The sequence below is a fragment of the Leptosomus discolor genome, chromosome 7 (assembly GCF_034619465.1).
Source record: "Leptosomus discolor isolate bLepDis1 chromosome 7, bLepDis1.hap2, whole genome shotgun sequence".
NCBI classification, from domain to species: Eukaryota; Metazoa; Chordata; class Aves; order Leptosomiformes; family Leptosomidae; genus Leptosomus; species Leptosomus discolor.
This window is the reverse complement of record NC_141397.1, coordinates 47,853,298-47,877,199: the sequence shown is the minus strand read 5'-3', so window position 1 is coordinate 47,877,199 and position 23,902 is coordinate 47,853,298. Positions and strand designations below refer to the sequence as shown.

Below are 23,902 nucleotides of genomic sequence, written 5' to 3'. Positions count from 1 at the left end.
GGAACAGCAAAGAAATGCATATTTCATCTGTGCATTAAATACTTCTCTTATTCCAGGTTTAGTAGTGCACCAATTTGATCAGCAATTTCCAGCTAACTTTCCCTTTGGTTTCTTACTTATCATATGCCTCGAGGAAAACTGGAAGATTTGCCCTGTTCTCATTACCATACTTACTGAATCTTTAGTGTTCTCAGTCTCTTAGGAACTCACTCATAATAAGAAGGCCAAGTATTTAGATCCACAAATGTAATCAAGCTGTTTAGCACATTACAATGCAAGGAATGACAGGTTGTCCTGCTGGACAGTTGTGCAGAAGTTTATATGTCACTGTTGTCTTGGCTGGTGGCTCAAAAGAAAGAACGTGCATTTTAATGTGGCCAGTTCTATTTGTAATCAACTCAAAGTAGTAAGTTCAAGTAAGCTTTCTAAAGGAATGCCTCTAAGTGGTATTTCATTTTGATATTTATGAATGTAACTGTGCAACTCAGACTTCATTACCTGAGAGCAAAATCTATCTGTCTTTCACACTACAGAGGTTGATCAGTGTCTCTCCAAATCTCCCCAAACTCATCAGTTCAATGAACGTACAGCCACCAAAGGAAAATGAAATAGTCCTGCTGAGTGGATTATCATCAGGAAACCTTCAGGCTGATTATGAAGGTCCTCAGGTAGGAATCAAACTCATCTTTAAGATCGCATCACAGCTGTGAAGGAAGGAATTTGGAAAATGGAAAAAAGGAAGCTGAAAGTAAAGACCTTACACCAGTTTAAGAGACGAGTGGGAGTTTGCAAACAAAAAATAAATCTGTCTAAGAAAAATCTCACGTGTGTGGGGCAGGAGCGTGTGTGGGGCATGACACAAAGAGAGGGGAGATCCTGCTATTCCCTCGAGACCCTGTGGATGTCTGGATTGCAGCTGATAATGCTTTCAGCCATATTAGTAGTTGATGCTTCAGGGAAGGCAGGCATTGGTGGCAGAGATGATTCATAAGCCCAGATTTCAAGAGTAGCAGGAGTCAGAAGGGCAGCACAGTGTGCGGAAAGGAAAGATGTAATACTTTCTGTGCACATAGCTAGATTGGGGCACAGATCCTACAGACTCCATTTCAAGTGAAGTCTTGCTACATCCCGCTTTTGTTCCCGATCCATCTTCTCCCACGCATGCACCTCGGAAAACAGCTGACGATAGGACTTGAAGATCCTAGAGGCTACTGTAAGCCTGAATGTGACAATGGAAAATACCAAGCTACCATACCATATCAGAGCTGATAACTCATTTAGCTGCTGTCAACTTTAGAAGTAATTAATGTATTAATTAAAACTTAACATTTAAAGGAGCTAAAGGCAAAGTTCTCATGCTAACTCCATTATTGTCAATGAAATGTTCGCTATCTGTGATCTGGAGGCCAAGAATTCCTCTTACTGGCACCACATAGAGAAAGGAAGCAAACAGGAAGATTTGCTTAAAGGCATTTTAATACGCAAGCTCCAGAAGCTTAACACATTTTTGTAATAAAAAACTTTTTCCTTTCCATTTTTAACATACTTTATGCCTGTAAAAAAAGACATACTTTTTTTTTGAGATAAAGAATGAAAAGCATTTCAGTATTTTCAGCCTCATTCTGGTCTTATTTGGCCAAAGATGAATTAGGAACAACTTCGTTAAAACTGCAGAATTAGCCTGAAGTACAAAACTGTCTCAGCAAACATAAAACCTGAACAGGTATCTCCAGTTTTATCTGCTGCAGAAAAAAAAAAAAAAAAAAAAAAGCAGAAAACTTTTTTCATCCAAATTAGCTTGTGTACAAAATTCTTCATGAAGCAGGCCCTGGAACAGCTGTATTGCAAAGATCATTGAATTTTATGTTATACCAATAAGCTGATTTTAAAGAGAGAAATTGCCTGGTTATTGAGCTTTCTTGCTGCTTGCAACTAGTGGCTAAATTTAGAGAGATTTAAAAAAATAAGAGCACAAGCCTGTGGTGGGAGAAGTGGAGCTCCAAGCCCTACTTCCCTGGAGGGAAGATGCTGCAATACACACAAGTGTGTTTCCAGGCCTGAAGACGACGACGACTGAAGTAGCCAAGTCATCCCCATCTCTGAAAGCCTGTGGCTATTGAGACTGGCAGCTTTGTCCAGGACAGCGTAGGCAAGAGACAAATGAGAGCTAACCTCGATTTCTGTCTTGTAAGATGAGTAAATCTTTGCATTGAGACTGGGTGAGATTTATTGGCCAAATAAGCACATGCTATGTTCATCCTTACATTTGTTTAACTTTCCAGAGAATTTCATTTGTAAGGAGACTCACATAGTTTTCATACAAGGATTTTTATTCTGCTCCCCCTCAGCGTTTTCCACAAGTACAGCCCTGCAAACTGTGGACTGGAGAAACAGCAGGGGAGTGTTTGATCTAAGGCTGCATCTGGTTTTAATAACATTTTTCACAATACGGTATGTGTTCAAGTCTGATTCAGCAACAATTTCTTAGCAGCTACTTCAAAAAAAAAAAAACAAAATAACTATCTTTTCTGTTTTACTTTTAACACACTAATTTATCTGGTTTTCTGTTCAGACACATTTTTTAGGTGGAAAGAAGAGCAGGCTAATAAAACATGCTATTGCAACATAATACTCGTCCCACTCCCTTTATTACTAGATACTTGCTTTGCATTCACACTCAAAGACAAAAGATCTAGGATGGGGTTACATTATGCTAGATACTGTGCAAACACACAGTGGGTCCAGGGCATCTTTTGCACTGGCTTAAAAATCTACCACCTCGATCCAGAGTTGGTTCCATTCAAGCTGGCTCCTTCCTGGGCCCTTGTGCTTTAACAAGCACAAGATCACAAGCTGCAAAAGCTTGTCTTTGCTTCAGAGCACATCCATACCACAAATGTAGTCCCATGCAGGGATATCAACTTAGCTCTGTGGTTGTATAAATATCTAACAGTTTCAATATCAATAAAAAGAGGATAATGAGTTCCTTTCTCTCAGTTTCTGTCCAACTTTCAACTTAATCGTACAGCTTCTCCGAGTAAGACAGTTTTATATAAAGGCTCAGCACAGTGCACAGTGAAGCCCCCATTTCCAGTGGGAGGTTACACTGGTCCAAAATAATGGGGCTTTGGGCAAGTAAGGAACGAGAGGAAGAAGAGCAAACAAACAAAATAAAACACTGTTTTAAAACAGGCTGTAGGAACATCTAAAGGTGACCTGCTCTTAACAATCTTGCCAGCCAGGGCTGCCTTCAAAAAAGCGTTGCAACCAAAATTATCCTGAAAAGAAATTCAAGCTTACAAACAATTCCCTCAAGAGACAGGTAATACCGGGTGGTGCAAGGCCATTAGTAACAGTATGTCAGATGGCTGACTGACGCCACTAAAAGTAAATAAATCTCTGTCATTAAAACAAGAAATTGATTGAAAACAAACAACTTGCTAATTTCAACAAAATAAAGATGCCCCTGTGATACAGCTGAGTTCTCTAAACACTTGTATAACAACAGCTGTCAGTCCAAGCAGTCTTATTTTGGCATAGATGTAACTGCATGCTGTGTTACAAACATCTAAATGACAGATTGTATTGCATCTTTGCAACAGAACATTCCTAAGGTATTTAGAGAGAGGGAAGCTTAAAATAAGTTGATTTTTTTTTAATTAAATAACTGTTTGAGATTCTTTTCCCCTCTAGTGTCCTTGGCTGGCAGATGTCTGCTTGGTTCTGTGTGCAAGGGGGGAGAGGAAAAACAGCGCAAGCTGCATCATTTTTGAAATAAACAAATTTCTGATTGGACTTGAGCTTGTTCAGGAGAGACAGCTGCAGATAGAAGCTCATGTCTTAAAGCCCGAGGATGACACAAACTGCTCAGTGTCCTCAATAGAAGAAGATTTCCTCACAGCATCTGAGCACCTTGAGGATGACAACGAGGCTGATGAATATAAAACTGGTAAAAGCAATGGGACTGAGCATAATTCTGCTATTGTTCATACTGCAAAACAGCCATGGCAATTCTCAGAGAAACTGCAATTCTCAGAGAAACTGCACTTGATGTTAATTCATGCATATATTTTTCTGTAATTTAGAAAATGAACAGCCATTCATATTTTTAAAGTGTTGCTCAAAAACAAGGACACATGGTTGTGCAGTAATTTTACGGAGCAGTAATGCATTACACAGTTGTGCAGCCATTTTCTTTTTAAAGTTACAGGGTACCCTGCAAAAACTGATTTCTCATTTTTCTTTTAATAGGTCATGAAAAATTAAGTGTTTCAGAAGCATCTTCAGATATCAAAAAAAATAAAGGAAAGGGATTTGAAAATCTCCATTACAGAAAAGCCAGGTTGCCATTCATTCTTGAAGCGAACAGCAATAATGAGGATAATACAGCTACTAGAGTCTCTGAAGCTGTGAATGTTGTGACTGAAGATGATATCTTACAGCTTGAAGTCAAGTCAGACCAGGAAATAGTGTGGCAGAAGGAATTAACTGGAAGAGCTACTTCATCCTTTAGTACTAATAATTTGACTAGTGAGGCTGAAAATTCCTGCTCAGCGCACGTGTTAGAAGATGTATCTTTAACTGAAATGGCTAAAGAGGAGCTGGGGCCTCTGTATGACCCAACAGCAAAACACAACAGTAAGACAGATGGAGAGGATTATTCAGGTACCAGGAAAACTGATCCTCCCTCACAAAATGAGCAGGTGACTACAGGTCAGTATGCCACAAATTTAGCAGAATCTGTTCTGCAAGATGCATTCATTAGACTGTCACAGTCTCAACCCACTTTTAGTGAGGAGGCTGCAGTCAGCATCTCCATAGGAAGCTCCTGTAAGTCAGAAGATGTATCTGTTTCCCGATCGTGGAACGAACTCCCAAAGATCGTCATAGTGCAAAGTCCAGACAGTTCTGAGAATATATCTGACTGGCCAGGGTCTGCCTTCCCCAAGCTGTGCCACTGGACTGAATCAGAAAGTTCTGCTGAAGTTTTGGATTATTTTGAGGAAGAACATTCAGACAGACATGGCCAGAGCACACTGGAAGTGGCTCTGGCTTGTGCAGCCACTGTTATTGGAACCATCTCCAGTCCCCAGGCTGCAGAAAAATTCAAATGGGATCAAGAAGCCACAGACTCTGAAAGCAGAGCAGTTGATAATGAAGAGCTACATACAGCATCTTCACAGATACTTGATGACTGTGCTGGCACAGAATATTCATTTCCATCTGCGCTGTGTGGCATGACTCAAGTAGCAAGTGCTGTAGCCGTCTGTGGCCTGGGGAAAACAAAAGAAGAGACATACCCTGCAGCTTCAAGTGGACTTCTGTCTGCTGCTCAGACTTCTGCAGCCGTTACTCTTCATTGTAGCATAGCTATAGGAAGCAGCATGGAGAAGCTAAATGATAGCATTGCAGAAGTACTTCTGAAAGAGGCCTCAATAATTTTGACAAAACCCAACACATACAAAAATGTAGGGCATTTTATGGAATCCATAAATGGAAAAATTATTGAAACAGCAGCAAGGCCACGGATTCCACACACTGATGAAGGAATCAGAGATGAATTCGCACAAAACTTATCCAATATTATCCTACGACATTCTATTGAAGAGGTTAGGAAGAAGAGACAGCTACATCCCCATTCAGAAAACAGCTTAAGTACACAAGACATTTTCATGGAGACTGCAAATGAGTTGCTTTTTAATGTAATATATTTCACTTGCAAGAAGATGAACAACATAAGACAAGTTGAAGAGTGTTCTCCTCTCTTTTCTGAGGACACAAAAGCAGAGAAAGTAACAAGAGCAGAAGGATGGCCAACACAGGCAACAGCATGTAAAACTTCACACAGCCCCCTCGATCACTCTGCTGTTAAGCCATTTGGTACATCCTACAGCACCAGTGCTGGCAAAGATCTTGGAAACATCACAAACACTAGGAAAAGTAATATGAAAGACTGCAATAGCAAGGAAAGTGCCACTCTGTATTCAGAACCAACAAGTAGAGCTACAGGGCATAACACATTTATTGCAAAAACATCTCCCAAGAAAAGATACCTGAAAAGAACCTCACGAGACTGTTACAAATCCCCAAATCAGAGTAACAATCATCATCAGAAGAAAGACTATAGATCATTTTCAGACAGAGAAAATACTTTTGCAAACAATGAATGCAGGCATGGTGTTCAAGAACAGCTATCTTCCAGTGCCACCATGAATGCAGAAAACCAGGGCAAGCATAAGTGCGATGCTGTGCTAAATAATGATGTTCAGGTTAGCTTGTCTTTATTAGGAAATCATGTTTTGCTTCCTTCTCAGCCTGTGCTACAGGTGAAACATTCAAGGGACAAATATTGCTTAACGGATTTTGCAGAAGAATTAGCAGAAACAGTTGTGTCTATGGCCACAGAAATAGCTGCGATTTGTCTTGAAAATTCAAATGGAAAGCAACCCTGGTTCTGTGCATGGAAGAGAGGCAATGAATATGTGGTCACTCAGAGTTTATCATGCAGAACCATGAAAAGAAAAAAGGAAACCCATGCTAATGGCTCAGTTGTTCGGAAGCACAGGGCACCTAGACTTAGCGAGATCAAAAGAAAAACAGATGAGCATCCTGAGCTAAAGGAAAGATTGATGAATCGGGTAGTAGATGAATCTATAAACCTTGAGGACACACCAGATACAGTCAATATCTTTGCAAATGAAGTGGCTGCCAAGATCATGAACCTCACTGAACTCTCCATGGTTGATAGTATCTGGCAAGGTCCAAACCATCCCAGGAACAGGCTGCATTGTGAAAGATGGAGCCGAGCCAAAGCCTCAAGCTGTGAGAGCATACCAGAGGAGGACTCTGATTCCAAAGCCTCTTTCAATACCCTAGGCCTAATGAACACTTTTGGTCAGCCTGTGAGCCAGACAAGCTCTGTCTCAAAGCAGTCTAGTTGTGAAAGCATTACAGATGAATTTTCAAGATTTATGGTGAACCAGATGGAAAACGAAGGAAGAGGTTTTGATTTATTACTGGATTACTATGCAGGCAAAAATGCAAGCAACATCTTAACTTCTGCTTTGCAACAGGTAGCCAAGAAAAATGGTCATCTTAATGTCAGACCAAGTTGCCCGTCCAAGCAGTCCAGCACAGAAAGCATAACAGAAGAATTTTATAGATATATGTTAAAAGAAATAGAAAAGGAAAATAAAGATAACATATCTTCCCTGCAGAATTCAAAGGACTGGTGTGGCAGTTTGCTACCACCCTCTCTACGATCACCTTTTTGCTTTAGGCAATCGTCAATGCCTGACAGCAGACCATCAGGCTCTAGGCTAACAGTTAATGTCCCAGTTAAGGCAAATTCATTAGACGGATTTGCCCGCCATCACCAAGATTCCTTAAGTGTACAGGCAGTCAGTACCGTGGGTTCTTCAGGTCTTTGCAAATCTGACTCATGCCTGTACCAAAGATGCAAAACTGACCAGATAACAGATATGTTGATTCACGAGACATGGGCAAGTTCTATTGAATCTCTAATGCGCAAGAACAAAATCATAGCAGATGAGGCAGAGGCTGCAGAAGCAGACCAGTTTCACAGTGATTCCCCACCACATGTGGAACAATATGCAAACAGGCTGGCTGCAAATATTGTTGAAAGTGGTAAAAATTTAATTGTTGTCCAGCAGGATTCCTTTGATTATACAAACCGAGAACATGTGCCGGAAAGCAAACATCCACAAAGCGCAACTCAGCTTCAATCAAAACCTAGAAGGGATGGAGGAAATTTGAAGAAAAAAGAGCATATGAAGAGCCCTGGATGCCTCCCTGCAGGTCAGCACAGGGAAGTGCCTTTAATTCAGATAGAAACGGATCAACAAGATGAGCCGGGTAAAGACTCAGAGTCCTTAACTTCATGTGGCCCTTCTGGAAAGGAGCTAAGCAAAGAAAAGCCTCTGGAAGCTTTTGATGGGAAACACATGGTTTCCAGTTCCATACTAAATAGGTAAGTGACAAAACAGCAGATCAGCACATTGGTGTTTGTTTTAATTTCCCAGTAAAAATTATTTTGACAAAAAGAAGAAGATAAGAGAAACACTTTTAAAGAAATAAACAGGTTAAGATCCGACTACAGGTTTCTAATGGCATGAAATCACCCAATCATATATCACAGTGCCAATTCTGGGGCAGACTTACATTGAATATGACAATACTACAGTTCTGAGATTCAAATCTAATACTGCACAGACAAGTAAGGTTTCTCTCTACAGATAAAGTCTTCCATGATCAAGACAGGAAAGATGGACAAAGTCTGAACTTCCACTTAGTGCTGGCTGATATCTCAATTAAAAATAAGAAAATAAAAATCAGTGTTAATGTAAAACAGAAGATAGCAGAATTTGACTTGACAGTCTCTGCTACGCTTGTTTGTATAACTAATGTTGTGTACCTGGAAACAAGACCAGACTTCTGAGAGCTTGAAGTTCAGCTTTGTGTTTACAGTTGGAGCTACAAGTAACAAAAATTCTTTAGTGGTGGATATAAGATAGTAATTATAAGCACCCTTCACCTCTCTTGGTTCAAGGCTTCTCTGGTAGAATTTAGATAGAGAAAAGAATACAATTTCATTCTATTTTAATTTTGTTTCATGGAGTTTATACCACAGCTTACAACCCTCTCCTTACAGCTGTACTCCTTTTTTTGAGAAATCTGCAACTTGCTTTGGTTAAGGCAAAGTGCAAGACCAGTATGAAAGTGCGGTGCAAATACAAAGGATTGCTGTGAATACTATGAGGTCAAGAGCAAGGCTCTCTCAAGGCACTGCCTATTTTTAACTATACTTCATCATATCTATTACTTTAATGGTACCCAAACTGCCAATCACTTGGAGCATTGCAGCACCCCATTATCTCAAAGTGCTAGAAAAAGTGCAGGTGCTAGTGTTGGAAACCCTTTTGTAGCTCATTTTATTCTAGGCAGTGCTCTGTTTTGGCTTTTGACAAAGCTCGGCTTGAAGTGAGAAAGCACATACTTTCCTGTGTATGGTAGCAATTAGGTGGATAATTATCATAGTATCACTATTCTTTCACACTGACTCCCCCCCACTAACCTTCCTCTTCCTTCCAACGCAACCTGCTTTTAATAAGATACATTTAGAAATCTACCTATTTGGAATCTTGACTGTTTGAAAATGAAGTTATTTTTGCACCATTTGTGAGCCCGTTAATAACAACTTTTCCTCTGCCTTTGGAAGCAGAGGAAACTTGAAGCAGAGTTTCCCCAAGTGGCTATAGGAAGTTTAAAGCAATAGGATTGGTAGGGCAAAATTAGTGACGAGAGGCTACACCTACATGAGCATTTTGGTTCAGCGATGCAGTGCAGTTCTGAATCAACTTGTCTCCATTTCCACGTATTGGCTCTGTTTGCAGCATGCAATGCAGATTTCTTTTAAAGGAAGCTGCACAAGTGTGTACCAGATGTGCTTGTACCCTTGCTGGGAAGGCAAAGGTTCCAGGGGTTCTTCACATGGATTTGAACCACTTGTGCCATGGCTGTCTGGACCGAGTCTAGCCTTAAGTAAAAACCTAAAAATATATATAATGTAGATATAAAAGCATCAGTAGCAATTGCTTTGATCCACTTCTACCACATGAAATGACTTGCTAGTGTAGATTCAGGCACATAGCACTCCAGGCAAAATATCAAGTAGACATGTAATCAATTAGGGAAGAAAAAAAAAAAAAAAAAAAAGCACCTTGCAGGCCTGAGGAAGACATTTTCTGCAAGAACCAAAAAAAAAATTTTTTTAAAAAAAAGAGTTGTTTCTTGTACGTAGGTAGTGCAACTGACCCAGTCCTGTCAGATACACAGAAACTGTTCCAGCTGACTGTTCAGAAGTAGGGAGCTATCAGTTCAAAGCATCGCTAGTCTGAGATGTAATCGCATAATGAGTCAAACACAAGCCAAAACATCAAGTAACGAACCCACAAAAATCTCTTGTGTTCTGGACTAAGCATTAGGTGCTACCTGCCCTGTATTAAAAATCTGAATAATACCACTGCCATGTGACCTGCCTGCTCAGTGCCTCATGTTACTACAGATGATGAGTTTTGTACCTGAGGGGCCAGGCGTGACAGGTGGAGGTAGTTATTTGACAGATGTTGGCTGCCTGGTAGAGCAGAGGCCCTCAGGCAAACAAGTCCCTTTCTCCCTGTGCAGGAGGCTGCCTCTCTTTCTCTCTAGCATCCAGCATTAATGCAGCAGCTTCTCAGTTGTCCTGAGAGTGAGAACCTGGGAAAAGGAGAGGTCCACAATGATACTGTCTCCGTGTGTTCTTAATCAAGTTAATTACTTGGAAGCAATACAGTTTTGGGGGTGATCTCTTGCTCTAACTGAAGACAGGGCACCTCAGCCATAACTATAGATAAAAGTCTGAAGGCAAGAACTTCTGCAGAGAACTTCTGCCTGTACACATTACTTTGTTTTCGTCACAAAGTTGCAAATGCAGACTATCCAGTAAATGTAACAAAACTACAGTTTTTCTTTAATTGCTCTTCTGGCACTGCAGTGATTTAATTAATTCTTTCTTATCATCCAAAAAGAAGAGGGGCGTAGGATTATTATATACTTTTCTGCCTGCATATCAAAAATCCCATGGTAAGTCTCAAAGTCCAGTTTGGCTCTGAAAAGTTACTGTAAATATAGCTTTTATTTTTTGTTTGTGTGTCCATCTGAAAAAGTGTGTGTATATATGTGTGTCCTATAAATGTGTCTGTGACATATGTCAAGTGTGCAGCGTTATAAAATATTTTTCCCTTAACCCTATATTTTCTAAACTCAGCCTGGGCTCCATATTCAGTCTGGTTTCTGACTACCTGCTGCACACCTACCTAGAAAAAGAATACTTCGTACTTCCCCAACCTAAGTGGCAAAGATCCTAAGAAACACAGAAGGCTGAGAGTCTAGTGGTTCACAACCCACAATGCTTTTCTACTTTTACTTCTAGATCTCTTTTGGATCTACAATGCTAACAGAGTAGAAAACCCTGGCAAGAAACTTACTTACCCATTAGTAGGACAGGGATTTAGTGCCAATATATATTTCCAAGCAACACTGTTGTGCTGCGCTAACATACATCACGTATTTCAGCCACTGATTGACTGAAGTGCATTGAGCAATAGGCCTATGCAGTAAGCAGTTATTCTGTACCTGTAAAATCTTTTTGCACAAGTTAAACCTTTTCTATGTATATTTCAGTATAAGGCTTGCTTTGTTTTATGCGTGTCTATAGCAGTCATAAGAAGATCCTTTTTTTTAAGAGGATCTCAGACCATTTGTTCAACTGGACTTCATACATAAATTATAAGCTTGTCCAATCTCTTGCATCTGTATAACTTTGCAGCTTCGTTAACTTTAATGAGCAGCATTGCCCAAAGATTGGTGCATCACTTTGTTTGCCTATGTTACAATATCAGTGTGCCTTCCTTGTCACCCTACCAGCAGCAGTCCTCAGAGCAGACCGGATGCTGAAATCGTAGGAGAGACAAAAACAGCTGAAGAATTTCCAAACCATCTCAGCAGCAGTGAAGAAAGCACTGGCAGCTGGTCCCAGCTAGCCAACGACGAGGACAATCCTGACGACACAAGTAGCTACTTGCAACTCAGTGAGCGATCCCTGAGGTACCCATATTGTCTGTTCTCAGTATACAATATGGTCTAATCAACCAAGCCAACAGTTTGACTACCATGCATCAGGAATGAGGGTCAACAGCTCAGGATTTATTCAAAATATTGTCAAGAAAGCCTAAGGACAGGGTTCATCTCTTATTTTCAAAAAAGGATAAAAAGTTAGCCACATCCTGGTTCTCAGACAGGTCTTTTTATTATTGGTGAGCAGCTAGATTCAGACAAAGAGAAAATTTCCTGGCACCACTCAAGTGCCTCAGTCCTACAGTGAAAGGGCTGTAGGCCTGGGCTGGGGCCATCACATAAAGTAATTGCTCCAGTCTTTGATTTATTTGCTGCTATTTACATAATGTTTATTTTGGCATCTCAGTAGCTGAGATTGATGAGGCTGCTACTACCACTTGGTATCTGTGCACTGAGAGCAGAGACAGAGCCCTGATCTGCTCTCCTATGCCAGCCTGAGCAGATCAACAGAGGATGCCCGAGCTTCCCCTGAGTAGGCATAAATTCCAGAGCTCCCATCACAGTGTGCTGCTTTTTGTTTCTATTCAAGCCAGGACATATTTAAAAATGTTATCTTGTCTTTAGAGTTTATACAAAGTGATGTTAGTTTGACTTCAGCCCTTTCCCAACTTCAAATTGAGCAAGGTTTTTTCTTCACATACTCAAAATATTGTCAAGTAATTACATCTTTCTCTCAGGTATTAAGACAAGAAAAGACGACAGTATGGTAATGAAGCAGGGAAGAGAAAGTGTCTCTGTCAGAAAACACTGTTGGCTAGCTGAAGAAATACTGAACAAAACTTGTCTGTCAGTGTGGGTGAACATTCATCCCATCATTATAGTATCGACCTTTAACAAAGGCCTTGGTCAGAGAGCTAATGTTTTGTGCCTTTTGGCTCTGCATTGAAACAGAAATTGCTACAGCAAGTCTGAATGCATGGCATGCTGACACTGACTTAGAAAAACCTGATGGGGAAAGGAACAGTCTAATCAATCCTTCTAATGTAAGGAAAAATACTATTAGCTGTTTTTCCAGTAAAAGTCAAGTGGTTCAAGTTGACTTGCCACACAGAACTTGTTTGTGCTAATTGACTTGCAGCCAGCAAACGCACAACCTGTTCATGAGACTATTACAATATCTGTGTAAACATTCACTGTCAACTTTATGATGATGTTATAAAGTGAACTGGCACTATTTTTTTCAAATATTCTTAGATGTAATACTTCATTCTTGGGAAGAAACCAATAAGAACACTCCTACATATTACTGGTCCCAGTGAGCACTGGCTTTAATTAAAATCTCAGTCTTTCAGAGTAGTCAGAAACATAAGGGGCTGTCACTATACCTGTGGGTTCCATCAGATCTCCAACAGTATTTGGGGTATGATGTAATACACTGAAACTGCTGCTGGTTACAGGCATGGAGTCACCCAACAGGTAAGTAGTATGATGGGCAGCCAAATGCCTTGCTTTAACCGTGTTCAGAGGTATCTGAATCTCTGGAGGTTTTTTCCAGGACATCTCTGTACCTGTTAGTACTTCAAGGACTCATGCAGACTGTTCTTTTGTTTGAGGCCAAATATTCACTGCATAAGCCATTCACAAGAAGGTAGTCCACTCTGTTGTCCCCTCCAGTTTACAGCATCACTTGATACATGCTCCATCTAGAACTATTTTAATAAAAGCCTCGTTACTTTGAGCTGATTAGTGTGCTTCATTCTGGGAGCGACTTGCTGAGCACAATTGATTTTTTGGAACTCTGCATAACAGGGGGCAACCTCCTTACTTTGCTTTGTACATAAGTACATTTTAAAAAGGTGTATGGAGACATGTTCAGTGCAGCTTGGCACTAATATTTAAACTTTTGCTTTGTCAGCAATGGCAACAGCAGTACAACTAGCAGTCTTGGCATTATGGACCTGGAAATTTATCAGGAGAACGTGCCATCTTCTCCTATGATTAAGTAAGTAGTCACTGAAGTGAGACTTGATGTTTAGTCTAATTTTAACTGCAAATCGTTTACACCATCTAAAATGTGCCAAGCCCTGCTTTGCACCTACTGCTGAGCCTGCCGTTAGGTTCAGAAAAAGGCACATGTAGGTGTCTGTGCAGAGTGATAGCACTAGGCAGTGGATGTCTCAAGAGAATAGGGATCCACCAACTGTTCTGCCTAAAACAGAGTTTTTCTGTGGTAGCAGTTTCCCACTGTGTGAACTTTCTTGTCTGAATAACTTCAAATATTATCAGAACTCTACCATAATAGTAAGATCAAGCAAATAAGGATCAATTAAAGTCAAAGAACATAAATTATGATAGCATTCTTTCCAATAATAATAATTTGGCCCAAAGTACATTTTACCTATTGTTTCTGGGCATGTTTCTACTGAGCATGCAATCAAATTATCAAGAGATGTGCAAGTACCTGCCTAAAGATTCTGGTACCCTGAAACCTGGTATAACCCACCAGCTGGTGCATGTCACGATGCAGCCCCGGGCATGGCCACTGCAGCAGTGTATAGACTGTACGTCAAGCATTGAACATGGGAACTTTGTCAAGTCAGTGACCTCAGAAAATCTCCACAGCTTGTTGCCAGACTACACCACAACTGTCCTGCTTTGGAAAGGTTCTTTTTTTGTAGCAAATCTGGGCATTCATATTTCTGTAGTTATATGCATTCTCTCTTAGCTGCCGATTTGGAGACTAACTTTGTTAAAACATTCCCATCTTCACCATAGGCAGTGATACCTCCTACACACATTCTTAAAGATGATCCCTTTCCTTTATATTTCTTGGGACCACAAATTTCTGCCTCCCCTTGTCAGCTTTCAGAGGTTATTCTCAGGTGTTAGCAAATAGGCACGAAAAGTTTATACTTCCACAAACCAAAGTCAAGACACAAAATACACCTGCCATTCAAACAGAAAACTGGAAAAAAATCTGATGGGAAGGAAGTTATTATGCACCTATGATTCTAAGTGATGACAAGCCATACATTGTATGCTGCCATTTTATTCTTTCCTCTCACATCTTGCAGTAACCACTACATGAGTATATATTATCTTGATTCTTTGAAGCCTTGGGTGAGATTCTGAAATCCTGTGAACGAGGGAGGTAAGGAGTAGCGTCCTCCCATGCTAGAAACAAAATCTTACACTTGCAGCATTCCCCCCTGATTGAGGGCAGAATGGGACAGTCTGGAAATCCATATTGTAAGTGCTCTCCCTCCGGGAGTGATGAAATGAATGCAATGGCTGTGACATCAGTAGTGAATTTGCAGTCTGCTGCCACATACATGAGCAGGGATATTGTGCTCAGAAATGGAAGCTGACGCAGAGACCACATGCCTGCAGGTTTTTTCCTGTAGTTTAAGAAAGAGATGGTACATAAGAAATTAAGATCTTCAGAATTTTTTGCAAGGTGTAGATAGAATTTGTTATCCAAACAGCTAATATGTTTACCAGCAGTAGTTGAAGTCGTTGATAGTTATAATTGTATTTAACTATGAAAGATAAAACTAGAAAGCAAGACTGGAAGATGCAGCCAAGGAGTATAGCACTGGAAAAATGCAAACATTGGAAGTTCAGTACTTGCACCCAGGTTATGAGACTTGCTGTGCCTTACCATAGTGTCATTTGCTTGTGATTATGTAAAGATACACAGATCCTGGTGAAACGTAATACACAGCACAACCAGTACAAGTACCTCATCCTGTTATGGAAATAATGCTGCCATTCCCATAGCTTTTCCCGATTTACAGATTAAATAAATGAAATCTATTCAGCATTTCAATATTTCACTCTATATAATTTTTCTTGCAGTTTTCTAGGTCTTACATTGAGGGAGAAGTTTATCCATCATGAAGCAATGTTGTAGACTGTTCCTAAATATCACTAATAAGCTTTGTTGTTGTTTGTTTCTAAGTGAATTAGTAGAAGAAAAGGTTTTCCTTAAAGAACAGACAGAAAATACAGAGGGTAAGTTGAACCATATCAATTAAAGCATACAATTTGAAGTTAACACAAGTAATTTCACAGTAACTATTGGGATTATTTTTCTAGAAAGTACTTCCGGGCTTTCAGTGGGAACAGCTAATTGTCAAAAGAACCTACTAGTGATAAACTTTGACCTGGAACCAGAATGCCCTGACGCAGAGCTGCGAGTCACCCTGCAGTGGATAGCCGCTTCTGAACTTGGAATTCCAACCATCTATTTTAAGAAATCTCAGGAAAACAGAATTGAAAAGGTAGTATTTACAAAATTTAGCACTCCATTAAGTCACTTTAATCACAGTAGCAGTTGTGATTTATTGAAGTTCCTGAGCTTAAAAGCAGATGCAAAAGCACCTTCATTATAGCACAATGGCAACACTACTGTTTGTTAAAGAAAGGGAGGACAAGATTAAATGTGTCAGAATTTAAGGTATGTGAGATATTTACTAGATTGTCCGTGACACAAGAAACAGTATCACCTTCTCCAAAGTTTCTATAGCATGCTTTGATGAGTCTGTTCAGTTGTTCATACCAATGCCCAAGGCAAAATTAACAGGGAGTCCTTTACGTGGCTGCATTTGAAGGGTTGCAGATGGCTTACACATAGATGATTCTTATTTTTATGTTTTAAACTATGTGCAGATATCACACAAAGTTCTGCCACTCAGTAACAGTAAGAGCTGACGATGATGCAAGACATAAATTTGACTTAAAATTTCAAGCTTTGAAATATCTTAGTCGTTATGCAGGTTCTGCCTCGCCCGAAACGCTTATTTGGGCAGCCTCAGACGGGTCTGAACTTGTGCCTGGCTGTTCATAAATTGCTATAGCTGGCGCTAGAGCAGGGTATTGCTGGAGCCTGACAGTTCCTCCTACATTTATGCAAGATCTACCATGGCCAAATGCAGTGGCTTTATGGTCACTTTGTGCTGGCAGAAAAGGATTGCTGCTCACCAAGGAATGGGCCCACTGCCCAAACATACCGAAGAGACTAACTGCAAAATAAAGATAAACTATGTTAGCTCAGGTTCAGTCTGACATAAGACGACTACCAGGCTTCTGCACCAGAGCTGATGGAAAGTTCAGAGGATAAGCAGGATGGACCTATCTGTATAGGCATATCCTTAGGTTAATACTACCCTGAGAGACAGTTTTAGTCCAGACAGTGACCTACCAGTGTTTCCAGTGGAGCCATATTTGCAGTCACACATCTGTTACTTGGAAAGTTAGATTTACTGACTGAAATATTTTGCATCATTTTATGGAACTAACAAAGCACTGCCCCTGGCTTAGCAATAAAAAAGTGCTATGTGTGCCAGTACTCTCTTGCTCCTCCTCAGGTGTAGCTTAGCCTCTGCCAACCACCATTTTGAAAGCAGAAGGCTACTTCCAGAGAGAGGCAGACAGACAGAATCAAGAAGCCTTCTGAGGTATTAGTCCAAGCCAGAGCACCAAGAGCAACACTGAAGTCCAGAATGGCCACAAGAAGCGCAGACTGTTTCTATTCCTGAATGATTAGTTAGTGCTCCATTGTCGATAACACCAAATGCTACCCATAGCATTTCAGGAATGACCAAACCAGCCCCATTTCCAAGGTCAGCAAAAACAACTCAAGCCTCAAGTCTTACAAAAAGCGTCACAGCATTCAAATCAATTAACAAAAAAAGGATTACAAATCAGTATTTTGGTCTTTTATGGGAAGACCATTTTGAGTACCAGAGATATCGTTTGATTTTCTTGAGTACATGCATTTGGGAATCATAAACATAATTTAAAAATGCATTCAGCAGCAACAGCCCAAATTGCATCTAATTAAAGAAACAGCTGTCAGCTTTACCCATGTGCTTTGGCAAACAGTTAATTCAATTGCAAAAATACACTACAGAATAATAAAGCACATCCTGCCTACAACAGTGCTCTTGGAAATCACGTGCCTATTAAATAGCATTAAAATACATATTAAAAGTTTAGGCTTCAGTATGTAAATAGCAAACAGCTACACTAACTAGACACAATATTTTCTTGTGTGGTTTAAAACTGGAAACATAGAAGGAGCAAGCTAATTAGATGTTGATTGTGAAATTCAAGGAAGTGAAAATCTTTGATTTTCACTTATATGCTTCAGAAAAAAAATGGGACCAGATGTATGACACTGTGAAGCCACTATTAAGTACAAAGTGGACAAAATTCAGGATTTTCTACAGCTGCTTAAGAACATATATTTAACCTCTGGTTTATCTGGAAGTTAAAAAACATCAAATATAGATACTCTTTGAGATTCAACCACATTTGTGGCAATTGCCTTCATGTGAAAGAAATTTACCCAGAATTCCCTCTCACCGGTACTATGTAAATATTTAAAACACTATGGGGTGGAAATACAGAAAATTAAATATAAATTAAGATATATCTAACAGTAATGAAAAGGGTTATTTTTTTTTCTTTAAAATGGATAGTCACAACTCCACTATTTTGACAGCCACTTGTTGATAACAAGGAAAGTTGTGATCCTTTATCAAGCTCACTTTCACTGTTCTTACTTTCGTTGCAATAAATAAGAAATAATTGATGAAAGCAGCTAATCTAGAAAACGTCATGAGATCCAGCCAGTCTTTTGGGAGCTATGGAACTTCAGAAATGAAGTTTTAAGAATAGAAAGAACCTTTATGTTGCTGCGTGGTGAATTGTGTCACTCCCTCATACAGCAGTTTGTAGCATTCATTTAACAAAGCCTTAGCAAAACATTATCTAAATCCTAAGCCTGTTTTGTTTTTCTTTTTATTTAGTTTTTAGATGTTGTGCAATTAGTTCAACGGAAGTCCTGGAAAGTGGGGGATATCTTTCATGCCGTGGTGCAGTACTGCAAGCTCAGCGAGGAAGGCAGAGAGATGACACCAAGCCTGTTTGATTGGCTTCTCGAATTGGGTTAAGAAAGTTCACCTATTCAGCACTTTTGTTTTGTTCCAGTTTAAATAAGCAGTGGTTTGTGTAATGCTCTGATTTCCAAACATCACTGAATAAAATGAGCAAAGATATACAAACTCTACAGAAGCAGCACACGTGCATTCCACAACTGTACAAGGACTAAAGCAAAACCAAGGTGTATTGTGTCTTTCTGTATCATGAGGGACTCTTGACATATTGTGCTATGGGATGTACTGTACTAGGAGGGGGTGGATTTTTAGCCTTCTGGACTAATGGACTACCCAGTAAAGGCTTAATTAAGTATCTAATATGTTCCATTTTCATCAATTTGATTAAATCAGTCAGCTAAAATGGGATAGTAAGCTAACATTCAGTTTTACAACATCAATATTTGCACAGTTTAACTATTAGAACCAGAGTTTGTTCCAGGATTCCTGGAAACACCCATGTCCCTAAATAATTTATTTATTTTTTTTTTTAAATCCCCATATTCCGCTTAGGGGTAAACAATTTTGCACACTTAACACCTTTGCAGTTGGATAACACAATAAAAAGCTACTGAAAATGTATTTTAAGTTTCTTTCCACGTAATTATTTCTTTTCCATAGCTGTTCCGGATTCCTTTCTTCTTCTCAAGGAAATAAAATCTAGATTCTGTTACCACCCTTAAAAACCTCATTCCTTTCCCCTTAGAGGCAGTGCAGTTCGGTATTAGCTATACCTGAGATATCCCTGAACCCAGCTCCGCCAGTCAGGGCAGCAGGTTTCTAAGCACTGTCCCACCCCAGACCTGCTGCGTGACTTTCAGCAAGTCGTTTCACCTCTGTGCCTCAGCATCTCTACCTGGTAAGAGGGAGTAACGATAGTACAATCATTACGTAAAGTCCATCTGTTTGAAGCACTATGTAACATGCTACATATCATTAAAAGCAGTGAAAAAATACAATTTTAATTTAATCAAATAAAATGTTATTAAGGTGAAGAAATACATACCTGAAAAGAGTACCATCTCATCAGAAAAATCTTAATTTTCATAACTTACAAGAAAGGAAAATGATTGGCAAAGTTTCAGCAGACATTTGTTCATTTTTGATATAAGTGTTTGGACTATATGTGATAGTTCACACTGTTATAACATTTCTAGAACCGTTTGATAAGACATACTATAGTATTGTCTTGTTGAGATGATCTGTTAGTATCATGCACTTAATGATAGATTCTCTTGACTCTGCCAAAGAGATCAGTTTTGAATTTAAAGGTAAATATAACTTATCATAGCTCTTCTGCAATTTGGTTCTTTGAAAATATTTATCTTTCATCTCTCCCTACCCAGACAGCATCATAGAAAACCTGCCTGCTTTTTTTCCCAATAAAGTATTTAAGAGATGTTTTATTTTCCATATAACAATATATGCTTCTGTAATATTTCTTGGGGAAAAAAAAAAAAAAAAAACAACTATCCTTTTGCACTAAATATTTTTGAAAATTTTGAAGTAGTTTTAAATAATTTATGAAAAAGAGCCATATTCTCAATTTTATCTCTAAGACCATTCCTAAACTTGCATGATTGCATCTGTCATTTGTTACAAAATACAAATTGTTACTGAATTGAAATCTAACGCGGAACATTAAACAACACGAGTAATTCTACATCTACTCTGCAGTATATATTAAACAGTGAAGGTCGCTTCACTGTCAAGATAAAGATCAATTCATTGCATACGCTGAACATAACTGTGCAGTCACTGGGCCTGCTCCTAAGAACTGCTGAACATCTGTAACTCCCACTAACACGAGCGGCAACTCTGAATGCTTGACATTTCTGAGGTTGAAAGTTAATAAAAAGCACCAAGTGTTATAGACTTAAAAGTGCTTCGTTTGAGTTAATAAATGGGAAAGTGTATTATTTTTAAATGAAATAGTTGTCAGTATACAATTTTTTGCTGTGATAGAATAAATGTTTACTTATCCTACAAAGCACAAGTATCATGACAGTTGTAACAGTGTGATGCAGTTTCCCTGTACAGTAGTTCTTAATGTTGCAATTTATTGAGAAATAAATTTATGTTATAATGTGCGTCTTCTTTGCCTTCCTGAAAAGTTCATGAATGTGCTATGGCTTCTTTGACCTATTAAATAATACTTGCCTGCCAACTCTGTAGCTTCTCAAAGCTCTGCTTCTGAATGGAAAATCTGACCCATGGCCCTGTCCAAAACAAGTCAGAGCAAACTCCAGGGCTTACCTCGGTACCAAAGCTACGGCTCTACTCAGGTTCTGCAACTCATTCAAGGGATACAAGGCTAATCATAACATTCTTAGTATCACCATAAAAGAAAGAGAAATTACATGTTTATTGCCAAGAATTAACCCCAGAATAACTCCCAACATACCAAATATCTATTAGTGATCACTTGAGCGGCTTTCCGTACCTGCAAGAGTGGGCAGAGGGTGGGAGACAGAAGTTCATTACTTCCTTCTGCTTGTTTAAGTTTGCACAGGTATTTACAGCCCTACTAAGGTGTAAAGGTATTTCTGCTGCTAAACAGAAAAGGAAAACAACAATAAGCTGAGTAAATCAGAACACGACTTGTCCACCATTAAAAAAGGTTGAAAAAAAATGAAAGTCAATGTTAAATACACATGAGAACTTCATACTACATACAATTTTAGGTAAAAATCTCAGAGTAAATTATAGGCAGTTCAGCCTCTCTGTGTACATGAGCATGATGCAGGTTGTTAACACCAGGAGGGTGTGGAGGTGGTGGCTACTCACACTCTTTCCCAATACAAAGTAGGACCCAAACAACAAAACTCATACAAGCCAGATTCAAAGCAAACTTTTAAAAAGAGGTGACACGTTACCAAATGAGAGGATATGAAACTTCCACATAGGTTCAACCAGGAGCTGGGTAAGTACTTGAAGAACAAGACAAACCCTATGAGCCCCAGGAGATGGCCTGGCCATCAGAGGCACCCATGGAAGCAGCAGCACATTTGCCCCAGCACCTGCTGCAGCACTGGTCCCTGCCAGGGCCACCCTGCTCGCCCCCTTGCTCTGCTGCAGGAGAAGGTGCCTTCCACCCTGGTCTTGACTACCACCCACCTAATGAAGGGCAGAATTTGGCTTGTAGGTATATTAATTCAAGGACAGGAGAACTACCTATCAAAACCCAAGTATTTAAAAATTTTATTTTTAGTTTGGTTTTGCTTAGGGTGCTTTTAATGTTGGGATCATTAGAAGTTGAAAAAACACAATCTACCTCAATTTTGCCATAACACTGAAGATATTCATAGTGTCTTCAAGTAAATTAATCATTTTATTGTGATCTGTGATAAAAATGGTCACTTGTTTACAGTTATCCTATTAAATTCAGCGGGTAACTTTTCTGGAGAAGCTGATCTTACTGTTTCTCTTGTCCAGTTTCATACAGAGCTGCATGACAGACAAGTATAGGAATGTCCCCATGAATTCTGCCCTCTGACTTTCAAAATGTCAGAAGAAAAAACCCTACCACTCCATTGAAATAAAGAACCCACAAACTACTTGTAAATAAAACAAATTCCAGCTGAGAAGGAAAGTACATCCACACTAGCCAATTTAAGAATTTCAGGTCAAGGCAAAGCCATTCCTAAGCCTTCGCAGAGTATAAGCAAACTCATAATGCCACTACTTCAATTTTTAAAACCCTCTAAAGCCAGTCACTGCGAGGAACAGGCCCTCAGAAAGCAACTTGCAGCTGTACAGCATTTAGCAGGACAGACAGCTAAATTAGACAGCTAGATTATCAAACTAAAACAATTTGCAGTGAAGACAGGTCTGGCTGATAGATACTGTGCCCTCCTCCCAGCTTCAGCTGAAAATTAGACAGTAAAGTGCAGCAAACTGGAAGACATAACCAAGCAGGATGTATTTCATATCCTTTCACTAACTACCCAGGAAATGTAAGTGATGACATGGAAGGAACCAACAAAGAAATTCTCACTTTTAAAACATGACTGGGTACGAGTATTATTACCCTCACCTATTCAGAACAGAATTTGAATCTCAAGAGATACAAAAAGCATATGTCAAGAATCATAGTACACATCGTATGCTTACATGGAAATGCTCATCTTTGTCTTCTAAGATGTATGTTCTGTTCTGGGGAAGTTACATGATACAAGCTAAGGGTTTCTTTCCCAGAAGAACAAACTTGCATATTCACAGAGGTATATACTGGAAGGATTCAGAGGTCTAAAGGACAGAAACAATACAGCAAATACGATTTCCACTGTGACAGTCCTTCCTAAAGCGCACTTCAGGAGTTTCCTGAGGTAATCCTTTTCAATAAGGCCACAGTGAATCAAGTTTGCCACCATTTCAGGGTAATGTGGACAGCCACACCTCACTCCAGCAACCCAGTGATTAAAAGTAGCAGCTTGGAGAATGCAAGGTGTGTAGAAGCCAAATGCTTTATAAGATTAACAAGGCACCAGATAATACAGCATACACACATACACACTATTTCAGTTGCAGGGACTGAAGTGTAATTAGAGAAAGGGATCAAGCTGCTACCAGAGACACAGAATGGTTTCAGGATGATACAGCTGTACAACACACTCAACATACATCTCTCTAGTTTTTTAAATATATGTATGGGTAAAGCAAGGTGCAGTGAGCCTAACATCAAAACATTCATATGGTGGTACCTAGAGTGCTATTGAAGTTCTTACGAGGTGCCAAGTCAGCAGACTTTTCAGCAATGCTGGGAATCACACCAGACTTGAAAGCATTTCACATTTGAGCAGAAAACCTGGATAACTTCACCCGGAAAGCAATTCTACTCACTCAGTGCATCTAGGAAGAGTCAGAAACAGAGCCCAGATAGCTTCCCAGTCCTATGCTTAGCATATGAAACCTCGACTCACAATTTCACATAAAAATAGGACAACAGCTTGAAGCCAAAAGCTAACACAGATGTTTGATTCACTGAATCACTAGCATAGCATAACAGAAAAATCAAAGAAAAAAGCAAATAACCCAACCTGAAAGATTAAGAAAAAAAAAAAAAAAATCTACTTTCTAAACACAGTCCAAATAATTTTTTTACTTTGTGATGGTTACACAGCAAGTCAAATTTCAGTTTTTCACTATGTAGCATTACATTTCATTACACTAATTCTCCTCCATTTTTGGCAGTTGGAAATCCCCCATGCTACACTTGTAAGTACAGATGCAAACTGATCTAGGGACACTGGGCAATTCTAAAAGAACACAGAACTGCCTTGCCGTTCCTGCCCCTTTCAATTCCAGATTACTGAGACACACTTTCG

The 23,902-nt window shown here is 39.5% G+C and overlaps 1 protein-coding gene across 2 annotated transcripts in view; it reads left to right on the top strand.

Annotated features, from left to right (window-relative positions):
* The window catches only part of SPHKAP (SPHK1 interactor, AKAP domain containing), a 53,338-nt gene extending 34,745 nt beyond the window's left edge, over positions 1 to 18,593 (top strand). Inside the window, exons 4-11 of one of the 2 annotated variants that reach the window (XM_086468297.1) lie at positions 534 to 668; positions 3,694 to 3,949; positions 4,252 to 7,990; positions 11,485 to 11,664; positions 13,550 to 13,636; positions 15,596 to 15,648; positions 15,733 to 15,917; positions 18,450 to 18,593. In XM_086468297.1, coding sequence (XP_086324423.1) covers positions 534 to 668; positions 3,694 to 3,949; positions 4,252 to 7,990; positions 11,485 to 11,664; positions 13,550 to 13,636; positions 15,596 to 15,648; positions 15,733 to 15,917; positions 18,450 to 18,593 — 4,779 coding nt within the window. The remainder of the gene's footprint in view (positions 1 to 533; positions 669 to 3,693; positions 3,950 to 4,251; positions 7,991 to 11,484; positions 11,665 to 13,549; positions 13,637 to 15,595; positions 15,649 to 15,732; positions 15,918 to 18,449) is intronic. The other variant, XM_086468298.1, reaches the window with a different exon arrangement.
* Positions 18,594 to 23,902: the final 5,309 nt, after the last annotated feature.